This window comes from Scatophagus argus, chromosome 11 (genome assembly GCF_020382885.2).
Source record: "Scatophagus argus isolate fScaArg1 chromosome 11, fScaArg1.pri, whole genome shotgun sequence".
Taxonomy (NCBI): domain Eukaryota; kingdom Metazoa; phylum Chordata; class Actinopteri; family Scatophagidae; genus Scatophagus; species Scatophagus argus.
In genome coordinates, this window is record NC_058503.1 from 458,024 (window position 1) to 476,572 (window position 18,549).

Sequence of the window (18,549 nt, forward strand, 5' to 3'; positions counted from 1 at the left end):
TACACTGAGTCTGGTTCTGCTCGAAGTTTCTGCCTGTTAAAAGGAAGTTTTTCCTCACTACTGTCGCCATATGCTTACTCAGTGTGGGGTTTTGCCCTGGAACCTGTTTTTCTCTGATTCTGTTCTTTTTGGTTGTTGTTGTTGTTTACACACCTGTAAAGTGTCTTGAGATAACTCTGTTATGAATTGGCACTTTAAATAAAATTAAATTGAATTGAATTGAAATGACAAAAACCTTGAACATAACACACGGAAACAAATACACATGATAAGACAAACATGAAACATGGCACATGGACTCAAAAACCAAAAGACAAGGCTGAAGAAGAACCTGAGGTTGTTCTTATTTTTTCAATTGATGCTGAGTAACAGGCTGCTCTGGCCTTCCGTAGGCCCTTTCTGTATGATTTGAATGCTCTTGTGCCAGGCCAGATTATTCTAACTTGTTGGAACGCCATTTCCTTTTTCCATTTGAGAGCGACTTTAGTTGGCATGAGACTCTTCCTTAACATTGGAGTGTTTGGTTATATTGAGATATGATACTGAAATGCAATTTCGCAGCCTGGGATCAATAAAGTATATCTATCTATCTATCTAAATAAATTCTAATGGTACCTCCTTAAATTTTGCCACAGCACTATTGGATATTTACTGTACGAATTTTTTTCCTAGTGGCATGTAATCAGGTAATATAAATTCATCCATCCATACATCCATCTTCTTCCGCTTCATCTGGGACCAGGTCACGGGGGCAGCAGCTTGAGCAGGGATGCCCAGACTTCCCTCTCCCCAGACACATTTTCCAGCTCTTCCGGGCAGACCCCAAGGCGTTTCCAGGCCAGCCGAGTGACATAGTCCCTCCAGCGTGCCCTGGGTCTTCCTCGGGGCCTCCTCCCGGTGGGGCATGCCCGGAACACCTCCCCAGGAAGGCGTCCAGGGGGCATCCGAAACAAATGCCCGAGCCACCTCAACTGGCTCCTGTCGATGTGGAGGAGCAGCAGCTCTACTCCAAGCTCCTCCCGGGTGACAGAGCTCCTCACCCTATCCCTAAGGGAGCGCCCTGCCACCCTGCGAAGAAAGCTAATTTCAGCCGCTTGTATCTGAGATCTCGTTCTTTCGGTCATGACCCAAAGTTCATGACCATAGGTAAGGGTAGGAACATAGATTGACGTTGATTTTCACCTTACGGCTCAGCTCTCTCTTTACCACGACGGACCGATACAATGACCGCATTACTGCTGTTGCTGCACCAATCCGTCTGTCAATCTCAAATCCTGTCCATAAAAATAATGAACAGGACCAGTGACAAAGGCCAGCCCTGCCAGAGGCCAACATGCACTGGGAACAGGTCCGATTTACTGCCGGCAATGCGGACCAAACTCCTGCTCCGAGAGTACAGAGACCGCACAGCCCTTAGCAAAGGACCCCGGACCCCATACTCCCAGAGCACCTCCCACAGGATGCCATGGGGAACACGGTCGAATGCCTTCTCCAAGTCCACAAAACACATGTGGACCGGTTGGACAAACTCCCATGAACCCTCAAGCACCCTGCGGAGGGTATAGAGCTGGTCCAGTGTTCCACGACCAGGACGAAAACCGCATTGTTCCTCTTGGATCCGAGGTTCGACTATCGGCCGGATTCTCCTCTCCAGTACCCTGGCATAGACTTTCCTGGGGAGGCTGAGGAGTGTGATCCCTCTGTAATTGGAGCACACTCTCCGGTCCCCCTTCTTAAAAGTCAAGTCAAGTCAAGTCAACTTTATTTGTATAGCCCATTTTTACAAGCAGTTTGTCTCAAAGGGCTTAACATAACATCAGCAACATCCTCTGCCCTTCGACCCTCACATTGACTAAGGAAAAACTCCCAGAAAAACCTTTAACAGGAAAAAATGGAAGAAACCTCAGGGTGAGCAACAGAGGAGGGATCCCTCACCCAGGACGGGCAGACGTGCAATGGATGTTGTACAGGCAGGAAAGCAATTTACAACATGAGAAATGACATAGTAATGAAAATTATAATGAACTGCTGTAACATTCATGTATTCTTTTTTTATGTGATGTTGAGAATCACTATCCTATCAGTTCGATTTCGGCCCGTAGGGAGAACCACCCCGCCGATAGTCGGTACACAGAGGAATGACAGGCAGATGTCAACAATACACATTGGGTTGGTCATAGAGCCTACAGTTCAACTTGAAGATCTGGATGGAGAGATACCTGCAGAAAGATACAGAGAGAGAGAGAGAGAGAGGGAAAGGGAGGGAGAGACACAAGACTACGAGGAGAACTGGACACACAGTTAGTGACATAAAATAATGAACTGCATGTTAATCTGACGAGGGGAGAGGATAGAAGAGGAGAAGGAGGAGGGGAAACTGCTTGGTGGATCATGTTTGTGTCCCCCGGCAGCATAGGCCTATAGCAGCTTAGCTATGATAGAGATTTAAAGATTAACAGTCAGACCTATTCTACCTGTGGCTATATATCATGAGGTGAGTGTAACTATGCCTACCAGCCCTACACACTTTATTTGGTGCTAACTATATGCTTTACTAAACAGAAAGGTTTTAAGTTTAGTCTTAAAAGTGGAGGTGGTGTCTGACAGTAAAAAAGAAGGTGAATTTGAAAACACTATCTGCAACAGAAAAATGTAAGACCATTTAGATATGTATAGCAATAATTCCTCCTAACTCATGCTCATCAGACAAAGCATCATAACAAGGCTAATGTTACTAAACTACATAGACTAGTGTATTTTGCTTTGTTATCTTGGGCAATACAGGAAAATTGCTCTGTGTTGGGATGTCAGTGTTTTCCCCCTGCTTCCTAGTGTCCTGTCATGTGGCCATGAGCAGGTAGCACATGCTCATCACAGCCCCGTGCTTGTGGAGCAGAATTGCAACCTTTTGAGGAAGGTTTCCAAATTATGGTTAGTGTTCTTTGCACAGGTGATGAATGTGCTGTTCGTGTTAGTGGGTGTGGTGGTGCCTAGGGGTGTTGTCCTGGGACAGGTATCCCAGTACAATAAACTAGATTACACCAGTGGTGCACCACTATGGCTAGTGCTGAGACATAATAAAAGAAGAACAAGAAAGAACCCATAATGAAATTCATCTTAAACATGCAACAGTACCAGGCAGAATGCAGTGGCTCTTGTAAGATGGTGCTTTGCCTGTTTGCTTGCTCCCATGACCCTGACAGATAAGTGGTATAGAAAATGGATGGATAGATGGATGGAAGATATTGATAGTTGTGAAGCAAATGTAAATTCATTAATCCTGAACGCTGCAACAACAAGCATTCCTAAGAGCACAGTTAGCGGCAAAAAGAAAATTGTACCACGGTGGAACAATAACTGTAGTACTGCAATCAAGGAAAGAGGTTCTGCATTGAGAGTATTAAGAAAACATTATAGTGAAGACAATCTGATGGACTATCAAAGAAAGAGAGCTATTGCTCACCGGAGTCAAATTCCTTGTTCGTATACGCAAACTTGGCCAATAAAGCTGATTCTGATTCTGAAAACAATAAAGTTATCCAAAAAGACAGCTTGGAGACAGTCCTGCTCCTCCATGGCTAGAGAAATAAAGTGACACACATATATGACATACTTCAACTTACATGAAGTATGGTCAGTGGTTAAGAAGATGAGTGGGAAAAGGATATCTGTTAAAATTCCAGTCCTGGTCGATGGGGAATACCTAGCAATTAACATCAAAAGCTGATCTACTGGGCAAAACATTTGCAAGCGTACATAGTGGAAATCATTTAGATGAAAACCACAAGAAATGCAAAGAAGAAATTTTAAAGGAAAATGTTAGTGTTACAAGAAAAGATAATAATGAATCACCTATAGCAATGGAGATAACTCTCAAGGAGTTAAAAAATGCTTTGGAGGGAAGCGGGCACACAGCACCAGGCCAAGATAGATTATGCTATACTATGTTTAGACAACTACCTGATGAAGTATTGGTAATAATACTAAGCCTGTTCAACAAGATTCGGAGAGATGGTAAAATGCCTAGTAGCTGGAGGAAAGGTGCTTCCTTTCGCTAAACCAGATAAAGACCAAGCAAATGCAGGAAATTACAGACTTATAGGGTTAACTTCACATCCTTGCAAATGGATGGAGAAAATAATTGTTCAAAGATTAACTATATAGAAAAAATATTGCACATATGAGTAAGTGTTGCTTTAAAATGCCTGTATCAAAATCCTGCTAGATGGTCTTCACCAAGAGGAAAAAGATAAATAATGTACAGCTACAACAGGAAATTTAAATATCTGTGACTGTGGTTTAATGAAAAATACACATGGAGGAACCATATTAAACAGACAGAGACTAAATGTAAAAAAGTACTAAACCTCATGAGATCAGTGGGGAGCAGACAAACAATCACTTTTAGATATATATAGAGCTTTAATCTGCTCATGTATAGATTATGGATGTATTACTTATGGTGTGGCTGCTAAAAATAACCTGGAGAAATTGGACAGAGTCCAGTTCAGAGTGGTGAGACTGAGTATAGGTGCAGTTAAAACAACTCTTATTGATTGATTGATTGTCTTATTGATAGAAGCTAACGAACTGCCGCTGAGTCTCAGACAAATACAACTATCCCTGACTTACTGGGTGAAGTTGAAAGGTTCCGGGGAGAGACAACCAGCAACATCTGTGCTACATGAATGTTGGGAATATTCAAAACAACACAAAGGGAAAGGATTTGAATGGCATATTAATGCAGAGGCAAAAGAACACGGGTCAGACAGCTTAAAATGTGGCCCAGATGTTGTCTGGGGTAATGTTCCTCCATGGATCCTTCCAGAACCAGCAGTAGATATGAAATTCAACAGAAAGTGTGAATGACTGGAAAAAGGGATGGAGAACATTGGACAGTTGGTAGAAGAATATCTAAGGAATAATTTTTATGACTATATTCCGATCTATACTGATGGATCTAAAGAGCCAGAAAGTGAGCATGTAGGAGCGGCAGGGTTCATACCAGAATTTGACATATCAATATGCAAAAGATTGAATAATAAACTGTCTGTGTTCACGGCAGAGCTCACTGCCATAATTCTTGGCTTACAGTGGATAGAAGAGGTGAGACCAGAGCGAGCAGTTATTTGCTCAGTTGTTTTAAGTTTAAATTCAAAAGTAATGAACAGAGAGGATTTGAAGATGGAGATATTAATGCTACTGATGAGGATACAGAGACTTGCAGAGCAAAGCAGATGAGACATCTAAAAGAGCACTGAGACCAAATAATACCTATATCCTGCAAATCCCTTTTGTAAAAGGAGACACAAAATCAATGATAAGGAAATCGGTAAAAAAAAAAAAACTGTGGCAGAAGAAATGGGATACAGACCCCAAAGGCAGGCACTACCATAATATTCAAAACTCCATCAATGCTACAGATTTTAAAGGGAAGTGCAGAAGAGAGGAGGTCAGTATTTCATTGAAACAAGAGAATGCTGTAAGTCTCTCTTAAACTTTTTAAAGGTAACAGGACTGTGGAAAAGGATATGATTGTTTTTGTTTATAATAACTCTGTATCCATTTAGACTGTAACCTGAAGAACAAGTCATCCTGAGTTACACACTCCAGTACAGTAGGTGGCGATATGCACCTTTCAAGTTGGTTGCAACACGCCAACCCCCAAAGAAAAGAAGAAGAAGAAGAAGGAGACAGTAGTAGAAGAAGAAGAAAAAAGTAGGAGGAGAAGAAGAAGAAGGAAGAAGAGAAGGTAGTGAAGGTGAACGAAGCATGGGGAAATATTACAGTTGTTGTGCTATTTTTGTATGATCTCGGTTTTTATATGCAAATAATAAAAAATGACATCATTATTACATTAATTATATTATAAGGTTAGAAGTCGATCGTCTTTGTATTTTTATGTTCTGTCTAACAGTGAAAATGGCCGCTATTTAAAGCTACAGTCGCCTAGTTTGTTTGAACTATTTAACGTTGTGTTTTTTCACAGCTTACAGTTAAAGCTAGCAATAGCTACGTTAGTTGGTCAGTCTGAAGTGTAGGAGAAGGACTGAGGGATTGACCAGATGTCATTAGGTGACGCTAAATACCGAAGAATCGCAATTTTATCTGTCTATGTTATCTAAATAAAGTATGAGACAGGTGACAAAGAAGAGCAGCAGCAGCACGAATTTCTTTTGAGATATCAGGATCTGATGGATCCTTTTTTCACTGCATTGTTTATTGTTACTTAATGCATTTTTTTAATCAATTAATGTAATGTTTGTATTTTTCTATGAGATGGTTAATTCATGTTCATTCATGTCGTCTTCTTCTGAAAATGTAAAAACGTCCACATAAGTGTTGACATTTTTGACTCTCTAGTCTGCATTGTGTGGCTCCCACCATTTGCAGCAGTTTTATTTCATTTTAGGTCGATTTTGCATCTCTGTTATTCAGTTAAAAGTCATGTATTTTTGTGTTAGCGTGTAGCAAGTGAAATGATGGAAATGATTCACACAGTCATGGCAGTCAGCAGTAAAAATAAAGTGGAGGAGTCACCACTGCATTGTTGGATTGCTCTTTAAAATACTCATTTTAGATGACCATGGGCAAGATTTTTTAGGTGCACCTTATCCATTCTTTGACCTGACGCAGCTATCTTTGCTGTTGGAATGCTCATATTTGATGAGCCAAGTAGCATCATTTGAGATGAATTACAACCCAAATGGTCTCCGGCCGTAAAGGCTAGAACAACATTTAAAATCAAAATTCTCCCCCAAAATTTATTATTTCTTAACTAATTTATTACTTATCAATTGTCCAGAGTACTTAACACTCAGCGTTATAATGGGAGTATAACGCTGAGCACCCAAGGAGTGCAATGCTGAGTACTTAACACTCAGCATTGCACTCCTTGGGTGCTGAGCGTTATACTCCCGTTATACCCTTGAAAGGAGGACATACAGAAAGACTGGGATTTTTACTTTACTGTCAAAATAGATGTGTTTGGTTGTTTCTGACTGCTTCATCTACTCTTATAGAAACACCGTAGAGACTGAGAAAACAGAGACACACCAGGATGGCCAGCGTAAGTCAGGTTTGTCTTTACTTTTATAATATTAAGAGATTGAGATGTTTTTTACAGCCTAACTGCAACTTAAGAAAACACATGCAGATAGAACTGGTATGACAGACGCATACGCCTCAGTACAATGTAGTCCAAACTGTGATCTCAGTCAGATATGTGTAAATTCAATTCTCTGTTTCTAACTGTTATTAATTCTCTGAATCTAGTTGTTTCTAAATGTCAACAAAAAACATTACATTACAAACATTAGTACATTATAAACTTTGTAAAGGTGGAATTTATTGCTGAGGTGTTGTTGAATTGAACTGAATAAGGACATGTTTACTGGAAAAGTTTATTAGTCCTGAAAAATCCCACTGAAAGATGAAACAGGACATTAAAAATTATTTTATTATTTTGATATTTTCTGTATTCTGATATGGTTTTCAATCACAGTCTTTTTTCAGTGACAGCACTTTTTTAAGTTTGTTTAAGTAAACTTTGAACTGATGTTATGCTGGTCTGGCCGAGGTCTGCTGGAGCAGTTATGGTCAGCTATCATAGCTAACGTCGGTTCTTATATGAGAAAGGCTCAATATGCTTGCTGTGTGGAAGTTTCACTGTAATCATGGAAACCACTGCTGCATGCCAAGTGTCTTGTCAGATGCTTCGGAGCAGACCTCTCTCCAACAAAGTGTTTATAGTGAAAAAAATACTGATATTGTAAAAACAAACTGTTTCTGAAAATAGATAGACATGAGAAAACGGTTAAAACATTGTCATTGAAAAACAGTACAATAATATCAAAAAGCAGTACTTTTCAATGTATTTGTTTTCAGTTACATTTTGTTTTCAATGTCAAATTTATTGTTGATGCCAACATTTAAAGAGAGTGTTCTAACTCTATAGCCACCTGAGTGTGAGTCTCGACACTATGAAAAGAATGCATCAAACTCTGTTGTGTGTTTGTTTTGTACAGCTAATGAAAAGTAAATCAACAGTAGTCATACATTAAATCCATCTTCCATGAAGGTTCTAATTTTCAGTACAGTGACAAACGTTTGTTATTTGTTTCAGTGTTTGATTGAATTTTCCTCAGGATCAATAAAGTATCTATCTAGCTAGCTATCATTTGTTCACATGATTTAGACTCTTCAACATGAAGATATTATGAATATATTTCATTTTTTGTCATTGTGAATGCAATATTCTTTTTATTAAACATTATGTGGTTGGGGGCTTGTCTGTGAGAGAGGCTAACACTGATGTGTTTTCAGGTCATGCGTAGCAGAGCTAGACTAGTCAGTTACCTCCCAGGACTTCAGGTGTTGGTACGTCATGTGACTGGAGCCAGAGCCTTTTCTGGTGCTGTATCCTCAGGCTCTGATGAGCCCCACATAGCCATCACTGCTTTTAACATGGGTATGTAATAGCTGTTTTTTTTCTATTTGTTTTTTTTTTTTCATTTGAATGTGTATTTTCTGTTAAACCACTTTGGCATGCATTATGTTCCTGATTATTTTCCTGATGCGCCTTTTTGGCTAAGGACCGCGAACAGTGTGGCCTGATGAGAACATGGGGCCTTTTGGACCTCAGGACCAACACTTCCAGCTCCCTGGTGATGTGGCTTTTGATTGCCACCTGGAAGGACAATCAGAGCAGAAGAAGAGCTTGGCACACAACATGATCCCTGATGTGCTTCCTCCCCTGTCCATCAGTGTGAGACATGAGCTCATATTGACCCAGTTTGTCGGAGACTTCTTTGTAAGTGTAGTAATGTTTTTGTGATTGAGAACACTGCTCCACATCTATGGGAAAAATCACTTTAATATTCTTTTCTATTATGGCCAGAAAAAAATGCTAATTTCTGATTGTTTTGCATTTATGTTAAAACTTAAACCAGTACCCCACATATACAGTGGCTTGCGAAACTATTTGGCCCCCTTGAACTTTGTGACCTTTTGACACATTTCAGGCTTCAAACATAAAGATATAAAACTGTAATTTTTTGTGAAGAAACAACAACAAGTGGGACACAATCATGAAGTGGAACAAAATTTATTGGATATTTTTAACTTTTTTAACAAATAAAAAATGAAAAATTGGGTGTGCAAAATCATTCAGCCCCATTGAGTTAATACTTTGTAGCGCCACCTTTTGCTGCGATTACAGCTGCAAGTCGCTTGGGGTATGTCTCTATCAGTTTTGCACATTGAGAAACTGATATTTTTGCCCATTCCTCCTTGCAAAACAGCTCGAGCTCAGTGAGGTTGGATGGAGAGCGTTTGTGAACACCAGTTTTCAGTTCTTTCCACAGATTCTCAATTGGATTGAGGTCTGGACTTTGACTTGGCCATTCTAACACCTTGATATGTTTTTTGGTGAACCATTCCATTGTAGCTTTTGCTTTATGTTTTGGATCATTGTCTTGTTGGAAGACAAATCTCCGTCCCAGTCTCAGGTCTTTTGTGGACTCCATCAGGTTTTCTTCCAGAATGGTCCTGTATTTGGCTTCATCCATCTTCCCATCAATTTTAACCATCTTCCCTGTCCCTGCTGAAGAAAAGCAGGCCCAAACCATGATGCTGCCACCACCATGTTTGACAGTGGGGATGGTGTGTTGAGGGTGATGAGCTGTGCTGCTTTTACGCCAAACATAACGTCTTGCATTGTTGCCAAAAAGTTCGATTTTGGTCTCATCTGACCAGAGCACCTTCTTCCACATGTTTGGTGTGTCTCCCAGGTGGCTTGTGGCAAACTTTAAACGACACTTTTTATGGATATCTTTAAGAAATGGCTTCCTTCTTGCCACTCTTCCATAAAGGCCAGATTTGTGCAGTATACGACTGATTGTTGTCCTATGGACAGATTCTCCCGCCTCAGCTGTAGACCTCTGCAGTTCATCCAGAGTGATCATGGGCCTCTTGGCTGCATCTCTGATCAGTCTTCTCCTTGTATGAGCTGAAAGTTTAGGGGGACGGCCAGATCTTGGTAGATTTGCAGTGGTCTGATACTCCTTACATTTCAATATTATTGCTTGCACAGTGCTCCTTGGGATGTTTAAAGCTTGGGAAATCTTTTTGTATCCAAATCCAGCTTTAAACTTCTCCACAACAGTATCTCGGACCTGCCTGGTGTGTTCCTTGTTCTTCATGATGCTCTCTGCGCTTTAAACAGACCTCTGAGACTATCACAGTGCGGGTGCATTTATACAGAGACTTGATTACACACAGGTGGATTCCATTTATCATCGTTAGTCATTTAGGTCAACATTGAATCATTCAGAGATCCTCACTGAACTTCTGGACAGAGTTTGCTGCACTGAAAGTAAAGGGGCTGAATAATTTTGCACGCCCAATTTTTCGTTTTTTTATTTGTTAAAAAAGTTTAAAATATCCAATAAAGTGTGTTCCACTTCATGATTGTGTCCCACTTGTTGTTGATTCTTCACAAGAAATTACAGTTTTATATCTTTATGTTTGAAGCCTGAAATGTGGAAAAAGGTCACAAAGTTCAAGGGGGCCAAATAGTTTCGCAAGCCACTGTATCATGAATCGTCAAGTCATTACAGTCTGACACTGCCTCCAAACTGCACTGAAATTCATAAGCTTGTCTCAACAGAAACAGTCTGTACTTTCAAGGCAATATACAGACGATCAAGTGAGGCAGGAATTTTCAGCTCTACCTCCTGTCTTGCCCACATTGTTTCTAGGCCCCTTTAGTCTCAGTGGTAAATGAAAGTTGTATGTGTGTGTGTCTTAGGAGAAAGATAACCCTACTTCATCTCAGATTGTCAGCAGACCTGAACAGTACTTTGACAACTGCAGTGTGGAGTGTGCCATACAGTTCTGCCCTGAACTACTGAAGAAAGGTATGGTACTGATATTGCATTTCTCGCATTATCTGTAACTTCTTTGTTCATTTTGTTTATTTGGACTAGTTATAAAGAAATGGGCTGTAGACCTACAAACATACTACATGTGGACCTTAATTATTACATTTTTAAAATGTTTTAATGTGTCTTTGCTGGGATGGTGACTTTGTAATTAAGGACCAGGCATTTCTGCTGCCAGACCTCTTACAATTGTCTTCCTCCTCTTCTTGCTACACTGCATCTTCAGACTGTTCTATACAAGCGATCCAAACAGACTGTTGAATTATAAAACTTGAGCCCACAGTACATCAGAATGTTTGACTCTAGATGTTACTGTAAAAATACTGCAGATTCTCTTCATAGAAAAAAGCAAGAACGCACTTTTGAGTTCATGGTAGTCGTGGCATGGAAAATTTCTGAATTTTGAATTCTAAACTATCGCAGTCAGTGGTAAATAGAGCATTTTTTGCTTTTTGCACTTCTGTCCTTGTGAGCTGCCACAACAAGTGAATTTCCCCACTGTGGGATCAATAAAGTTCATCTTATCTTATCTTCAACATCAGTTTCTCATGTATAAAGCAATTGATCATAATAAATAAATTAAAAACATCTCTGCATTGTCTTGATCAGGGGTGTCCAAATTTTTTTTTCCAGAGGACCACATACAGAAAAATATACGAAGGACCAGGCCACTCACTAGACATGAGGTATACTGCCTCACTTCTAATGCACTAGTATTGGTAAAATCAAATGCAGGTAAATTACATTTACAAAATACATTTGATAATTGAACATGTTTAAAGAAAAAAAGCCTTCATCACAGCTCGCCATTAGTAGATTTTCATTTTATTTTTTACAAAAGGTTGGCAGGTCACAGAGGGCTTCTTGGTGGATGATGCAGTGCATTTTGACAGCTTCACCTCCGCTTTCTTTTCTTTTTTGTTTCATAATGTCATCATACATTGTACTCTTTCATCATGGCAACCGTTCATTGCAAATCAAACAAACACATTTCCCCTTGGTTTCTATGAAAAAAATATTCATTTTTCTCTTTTCAGAGTCTGAAATTTTCTGCACTTACTTCTGATCTTGCGTCTCTTTAGTTGTGCCATTTCTGGTGGACACGCTGCCTTGTTCAAGACAATAGCTCTACCTAGTGTTGAAACTAAGAAGAACAATACAGTTAAGCACAAATATTATGTGTGTGCCATAGTCCATTATATTTTTGGACTCTGATACAGCCCAATTACAAATGGGTGGCGGGCCGTAGTTTGGACACCCCTGGTCCATATAAAGTACACAAATTTTTTTTTTTTTTTTTTTGTTGAGCTCAGCAAGATTATGACTTTTGAGCCCTGAGTGATGCAGAATGAACATCTTATACTGAATTAGTCATTGTGCTAGGGGCGCCCGTCCTGCATGTTTCAGATGTTTCCTCTTTCCATCACACCTGATTCAAATGTTCAGCTAGTCATCTTTAAATTCTGCATAAACCTGATAATCACTCTTTCATTTGAATCAGGTGTGTTGGAGTAAGGAAAACTCTGAAACAAGCAGGTGCTCCAGGATCGGGACTGAAAAACACTGAATTAGAGATGCATGATTCCAAGAAATTTCTAATTAAAAAGTTTTATGTAATTGGCTGGGCTATGGACCCTCATGTAGTTATCAGAACCATGTATGAATACAAGTCATGATTCCTGCCATTTCAAAGCACTTTTCTGGATAGTTCAGCATGATAATGATGGGCTATCAGTTGTAAAGACTGTGGGTTCAAGACCCATGAATTGCAGCAGGAACAGCTTATGTCTACTGAGGCATTGTGCTGAATGAACTAGAGCTATAACTTCAGGGTTTAATTGTAATTTTGGTCCAGAAAGAAGAATTCTGCTGATAGACCCTATAATATTGCTCATTTGCCTTCCTCCTCTTTTTTCACCCCCTCCCCAGTTTGTAATTCTCTTCACCACAAGGAGAGCAGAAATAATGTTCTTATTGGTAGTGATAAGCAGTGTTTCTGTCTGATGTGTACATTTCCTGATAATGTGATGAACAGATTTCCAGTCCATGTTTCCTGAGGCTCCATCCTCTGATATGATGGTGATCACGGTGACCCAAAAGACCCAGAATGATATGACATCATGGTGTACTGATGTGGAACTGGAGAGAGAACATATGCTTGACAAGGTGAGTTGTTGCAAAAAAGATAGACAAAAACATTAACATCTAGTTTAATAACTGCTGTAGAGATATAATTCAATATCCACTCCAGCCTAGGACTATGACTATCGAGTCCAACTTCAAACTAAAAGTAGAGTACATGATATTATGTGTAGAGTATTATGTGAATTATGTGAAGAGTATTATGTATTATGTGTAAGTAGGTTCTATATTTAACAAAGTAAAGTCAGAAATATGTGTAGTAGCTCAAAATCTTAGACATAGATATATAGCAGGACTGTGACATATGAATTTTTTAAAATAACAATAATTATTTATATGTAAATAATACAACTCTTGCCTGTGGCAGAAAAACCTTAATCAGAACTGGTGCAGCACACTATCACACATTATCACTGCCCTCACTATTTTCCAACCACCAAGCAAGACCAGTCATGAACATGAAAATGAATAAGTCAATTAGAAAAACACAGTGAGGACAAATAGACACTCAATAAATTTCCAAGTGTTTGCAGCCATAACTTCTTTAATGAAAACAACTAAAATCACAACATTATAACATGGTGAGAGCTCTTACTGAGAGGAAATCAACAGTCTTGAAGAGTGGTGCACAGATATCAATGTACTGCTCACTGTCAACAAAACCAACAAGCTGTTTGCTGTTTTTTGAGAAAAGAAGGCAAAGACAGACACCCCTGTCTGCATCAGTGGAGCAGGTCAACAGTTAAAGATTCCTGGGAATCAACATAATAGAGTCATGACATGGACTTTATGTTGTGTGCGTGTGTGTGGATACTGATATGTTTAATTACGTTGGTTGAAATACACATGCAGTGTGACACTGGATGACCAACTGCCCTTACTGCAAACGTTGCTGAGATAACCAGCTCTTGCAGATTCATTCTGTACAGGAGGATATGTCTTCTGAGCAGGGATTTTGTTAACTTATACCTAAACTAGTGCAACTCTTTCTGACTGGTATGCCTGTATGTGCCATCCAACCTCTTGGTTCATCCTGGTGGCCTGGTTGGTCCTTGCCCACACTTTACTGGTTCTCCTGCACTGGCTACCAATTGGTGCTTAAATGTGACTCTAGACACTGGTACTTGCCTGATGTGCTGGAATGGCTCAAGCATGTCCTACATCAGCGCCTGTTGTCTTGCTACTCCATCACAAAGAAGGGGGCTCAGTTATCGCTCACCAAATAAAACAATTGTTTGCTGTCTTTGCGCCGCAATAGTGGAATGAGCAAGACAATAGAATAAATGAAATAATTTAATATTTTCCCAATACCGCATCATGATTGCATCAAAGGGGTGCCCCTGTAGCTCAGTTGGTACAGCGTGCGACCCACATACCGAGGCTGTCTGTCCTCTGCAGTGGCCACAGGTTTGACTCCTGCCTGTGGCTCATTTGCTGCGTGTCATCCCCTCTCTCTGCCCCCCTTTCCTGTCATATCTTCAGCTGTTCTATATGAATAAAAGGCAAAAAATAATAATAATAATTGCATCAAAGGAAGCACTAATAACAGATTATGATGACAAAATCAAACAAGTTTTTCTGTAAGAGTTTTCCTGAGAAAAAAATACCTTTGAGTAATTTTAGCTTATGTCATGAATACAGTAAATCATCAGTGAACACAGAATCGCTGAGTGAGACTGAGTTATTCTTCTGATTTTTTAGTTTGTTGATGGAGCAAAGGTGATTTGCTACGCTCTGCAGAGAGAAGGATTCTGGGCTGACTTCATCGACCCATCCTCTGGCTTGGCGGTAAGATACCACAATCAATATTGTAAGAGTGATAGCTCCAGTTCATTCTATCAAATCTGAGTCCAGTTCCAATTTCATATATTGAATCTGAATCCCACACTGAATCTTTATCGGTAGTTTGTTTTGTTTTATTTCCTTCAGACCTTAAACTACAGAGATCTCACCACACATTTAATTTCAGGCAATCAATAATAACCATAAGACACATTGAAGGCACTTTTTTTCCTTTTGCTTTGAAGGAAAACGGTGTGTATTCCTCACTTATTGCCTTCATGTGTGTTACACTGACTAGACACTTCTCAAGGTTTAAGTGAAAACTTAACTCACTATTCAGTCACTCATTCTTAACAACTGTGTTGCTGAGTCAGAACAGTTTTTGTATATGTCATTAGTCCATGTATTTTTTTGCAAATGTCTGTAGAGTGATTAAGAGGCTGACAAGATGATCTAAAAGAGATTATGAATTAAAGATTTGACAAGCAGTTAGCTTGTATCAACTTATAACCAGATCTAAAATGGAACCCACCATTAAAACCCACCCTTCATAGCTTGCAGACATCAGGATTGGATCTGCTGCGGTCCTGCTCAAAACCTACTGCAATTACTACTGTTTAGTCATAATCTGATTTAAATCTGTTACGACTCAGTACAGCTACTACCATTATTGTTACTACTATTGTTATCAAAATCACCATAATACCTTCTGTATACTTCATTTTCATTATCGATACTTCTGGTATTATTACTGCTGCTATGCATCTCTGCTTGTGTGCTCCTTCTCTCACACCCCACCCCCTCTGCCTCTCTCCCTTGCGCGCGCTCTCCTGCTCTCTCTCTCTCTCTCTCTCTCTCTCTCGCTCTCCTGCTCTCTCTCTCTCTCTCTCTCTCTCTCTCTCTCTCTCTCTCTCTCTCTCTCTCTCTCTCTCTCTCTCTCTCAACCCAACCGGTCAAGGCAGATGGCCGCCCATCTTGATCCAGGGTCTGCTCCGAGGTTTCTGCCTTCTAAAAGGCAGTTTTTCCTCGCCACTGTCGCCAAGTGCTTGCTCAAGGGGGAATGTTGGGCTCTCTCTATTTACAATTTAATTAAAGAGTTTGGTCTAGACCTGCTCTAATTGGAAAGTGTCATGAGAACTTTTGTTGTGAATTGGCGCTATATAAATAAACTGAATTGAATTGAATTGAATATCTATATCTGAAAACGTCTGAAGCACAAAACTCCAAGTTGACATGAAATGGCAGGGCAGATTTGCAGGCTTGGTGAATTAATATGTGATCATACAGTTCCTGGTTTAAATCAAATGTTTTTATAACTGCTTGTGTTTAGACAACATTTAATATTTGATAGCTTTGGCCTCCCTGTGAAGAAAAATATATTTCTGTAGACATCACTTTTTTATTTTGAAAAAGTTATTGTTTTGATAATTTTGACTTTCAGCAAATTCAAACAATACCCATATTACACACACACACACACACACACACACACACACATATATATATATATATAGTACGCACGTACACACTCTTATTAGTTTGGTACAGTTGCGCTATAGTGCAGTACAGTGGTACTTGCACAGGGTGTTGAAAAACCACAATGTGGTAACTACTAGTTGACTGGGAAGGTAAGCAAATTTGTCAGTTTTTCCATTCAGTTATCCAGTCATGATCATGTCTGTGTGAGGTTTATATCGTTTTTATTTATTACACAGTCAACTTTGCTGTACTATTGACTCTTGAGCTGTTGAAACGTGTGCATTCCCACAAGTATGGGATTGATAGTGAAGTTTTTCTTAAATTGTATGACCTTGACAAATCCAGTGCTGCATTTAAATTGGATCCAGATTTAATAGAAATTGTTGTGTTTAAAACCACTCCTGCTTTTCTGGAGATGAATGTGTTCAGATAACTTTCTAATAAATATGTGTTTATCCCCAGTTTTTTGGCTCATACACCAACAACACACTGTTTGAGACAGACGAGAGATACCGTCACCTGGGCTTTCAGATCGAGGACTTGGGTTGCTGCAGAGTTATCCGCCATTCTTTGTGGGGAACACATGTTTTTGTGGGAACAATATTCACCAATGCACCATCCAACAGCCTTATCATGATGAAGTTGCAGGGCAGCTGAACAAGCTCAGGGGGACTGTGTTGCCATTAAAACTTATATACACTTTTTATTAAAATGATGACACTTCAGTCAAGAATATCATGACCAGAGTTCTTTAAGAGCATCATAACCTGACTCCTCAGGGTTTTATAAATTTTTACAGAACCTCTCTGGGGTCAACTGAGAAAAGAAAGCAGTCATGTGTGAAAGGATAGGGTTCTTTATTCTGTTTTGTAATCCATGCCGTTTGTCATTACTGACTTCCATCCATGTGCCTTTGTATTGAATGCAATTTTGACTAAGGGCAACTTATTTTGCCAATAACCCATGTTATTGTAACAGTTTCCCCCAGGGATCAATAAAGTATTTCTGATTCTGATTCATAGAAATTCCACTGTAATGTGCCTGCCATATATGTATTTCTTCATGGTATTGCAATGTGTAGATTTTTGTGAATTCGTAGTCTTCTTGTGCTAACATTACCTGCTTTGCTAACATTGGTAGTAACACTTTATTAAGTTATTTAAACATCTTGATACAAGGAAAGCGCTGAAGGGCGAATTACAAATAGTAATATATAGACATGTGGACAGACGTCAGCAACAGAGAGGCAGGAGGTGGGAAAGGACTGGCTCCTTTCCCACCTCCTGCCTCTCTGTTGCTCAGTGAATTTGACACAATTTGTAAACCAAAAAGTACAGGTTTAATCATTGCTACTTTCCTTTCTCAGCTGACCCCAGGGGGGCTCTGTAAGCACTTCATGTTGGTATATATTTAATGTTTTCAAACACTTACACTGAAATGCTGCTGTCATCACAATAATATGTTTCTTGTCTGAACTGCAAGTGATTACTTTTTAGACTCGGTTCACTCTCTGCAACACTCACTAATTTAGATGTCTTCATTGAAGACATAATCGTTGCTATGACTATATGTGTGTGTGTGTGTGTGTGTAAGTATGTATGCAAAACACCTAGAGACAATTTTTATTGTAAAAGGTGCTGTATAAATAAAATTGAATTGAATTGAATTGATTATGATAATGTGTTGGTGTTGGTTCATTTACTATCTGCCAGAAACCTATTGAACCTCAAAGTGAATTAAAGGCTCACTTAAAACTGTCAGAATCGACGTCCATATGAATGTTAAAGTCACCCGCTATAATCACTTTATCTGCGCTGAGAACTAAACTCAGACAGGAACTCTGAGTAAGCAGCAGCAGGTGGGCGATACACAACAACTAATAAAACTGGCTTTTTTGACTTCCAGTTTTGGTGAGACAGGCTGAGAGTGAGACTCTCAAATAAACTATGGATAGATTTAAGTTTGGGATTAATCTGAAGACTGGAGTGGTAGATTGCTGCCTCCCCTCCTCGGCCTGTGGCTCAAGGAACATGATAAAATGACAAAATATATCAGACTGATAATTAATAATTAGATCATTAACAGGAAAGGTTTTTACAATCTATATGATATATATATAATATATAAATTATATATAGTTTTATATTATATATAATTTTATTATATTATCTATAAATTATTAATTATTGTATATATAAATATA

General features: G+C 39.3%; 1 protein-coding gene across 4 annotated transcripts; it reads left to right on the forward strand.

The window, feature by feature from the left end:
* The first annotated feature begins 5,684 nt into the window (after positions 1–5,684).
* Positions 5,685–18,012, forward strand: mmadhcb (metabolism of cobalamin associated Db). Of its 4 annotated transcripts, none has more exons than XM_046404652.1 (8): positions 5,685–5,752; positions 7,023–7,078; positions 8,326–8,470; positions 8,595–8,812; positions 10,811–10,919; positions 12,979–13,109; positions 14,787–14,873; positions 16,809–18,012. In XM_046404652.1, the coding sequence occupies exons 2-8, from the start codon at positions 7,061–7,063 to the stop codon at positions 17,001–17,003; spliced, it is 903 nt and encodes a 300-aa protein (XP_046260608.1). In that variant the 5' UTR covers positions 5,685–5,752; positions 7,023–7,060; the 3' UTR covers positions 17,004–18,012. The 4 variants fall into 4 exon arrangements, with proteins under 4 accessions (XP_046260608.1, XP_046260607.1, XP_046260609.1 ...); XM_046404651.1 differs by having other exon boundaries at positions 5,687–5,761; XM_046404653.1 differs by having other exon boundaries at positions 5,735–5,752; positions 7,023–7,069.
* Positions 18,013–18,549: the final 537 nt, after the last annotated feature.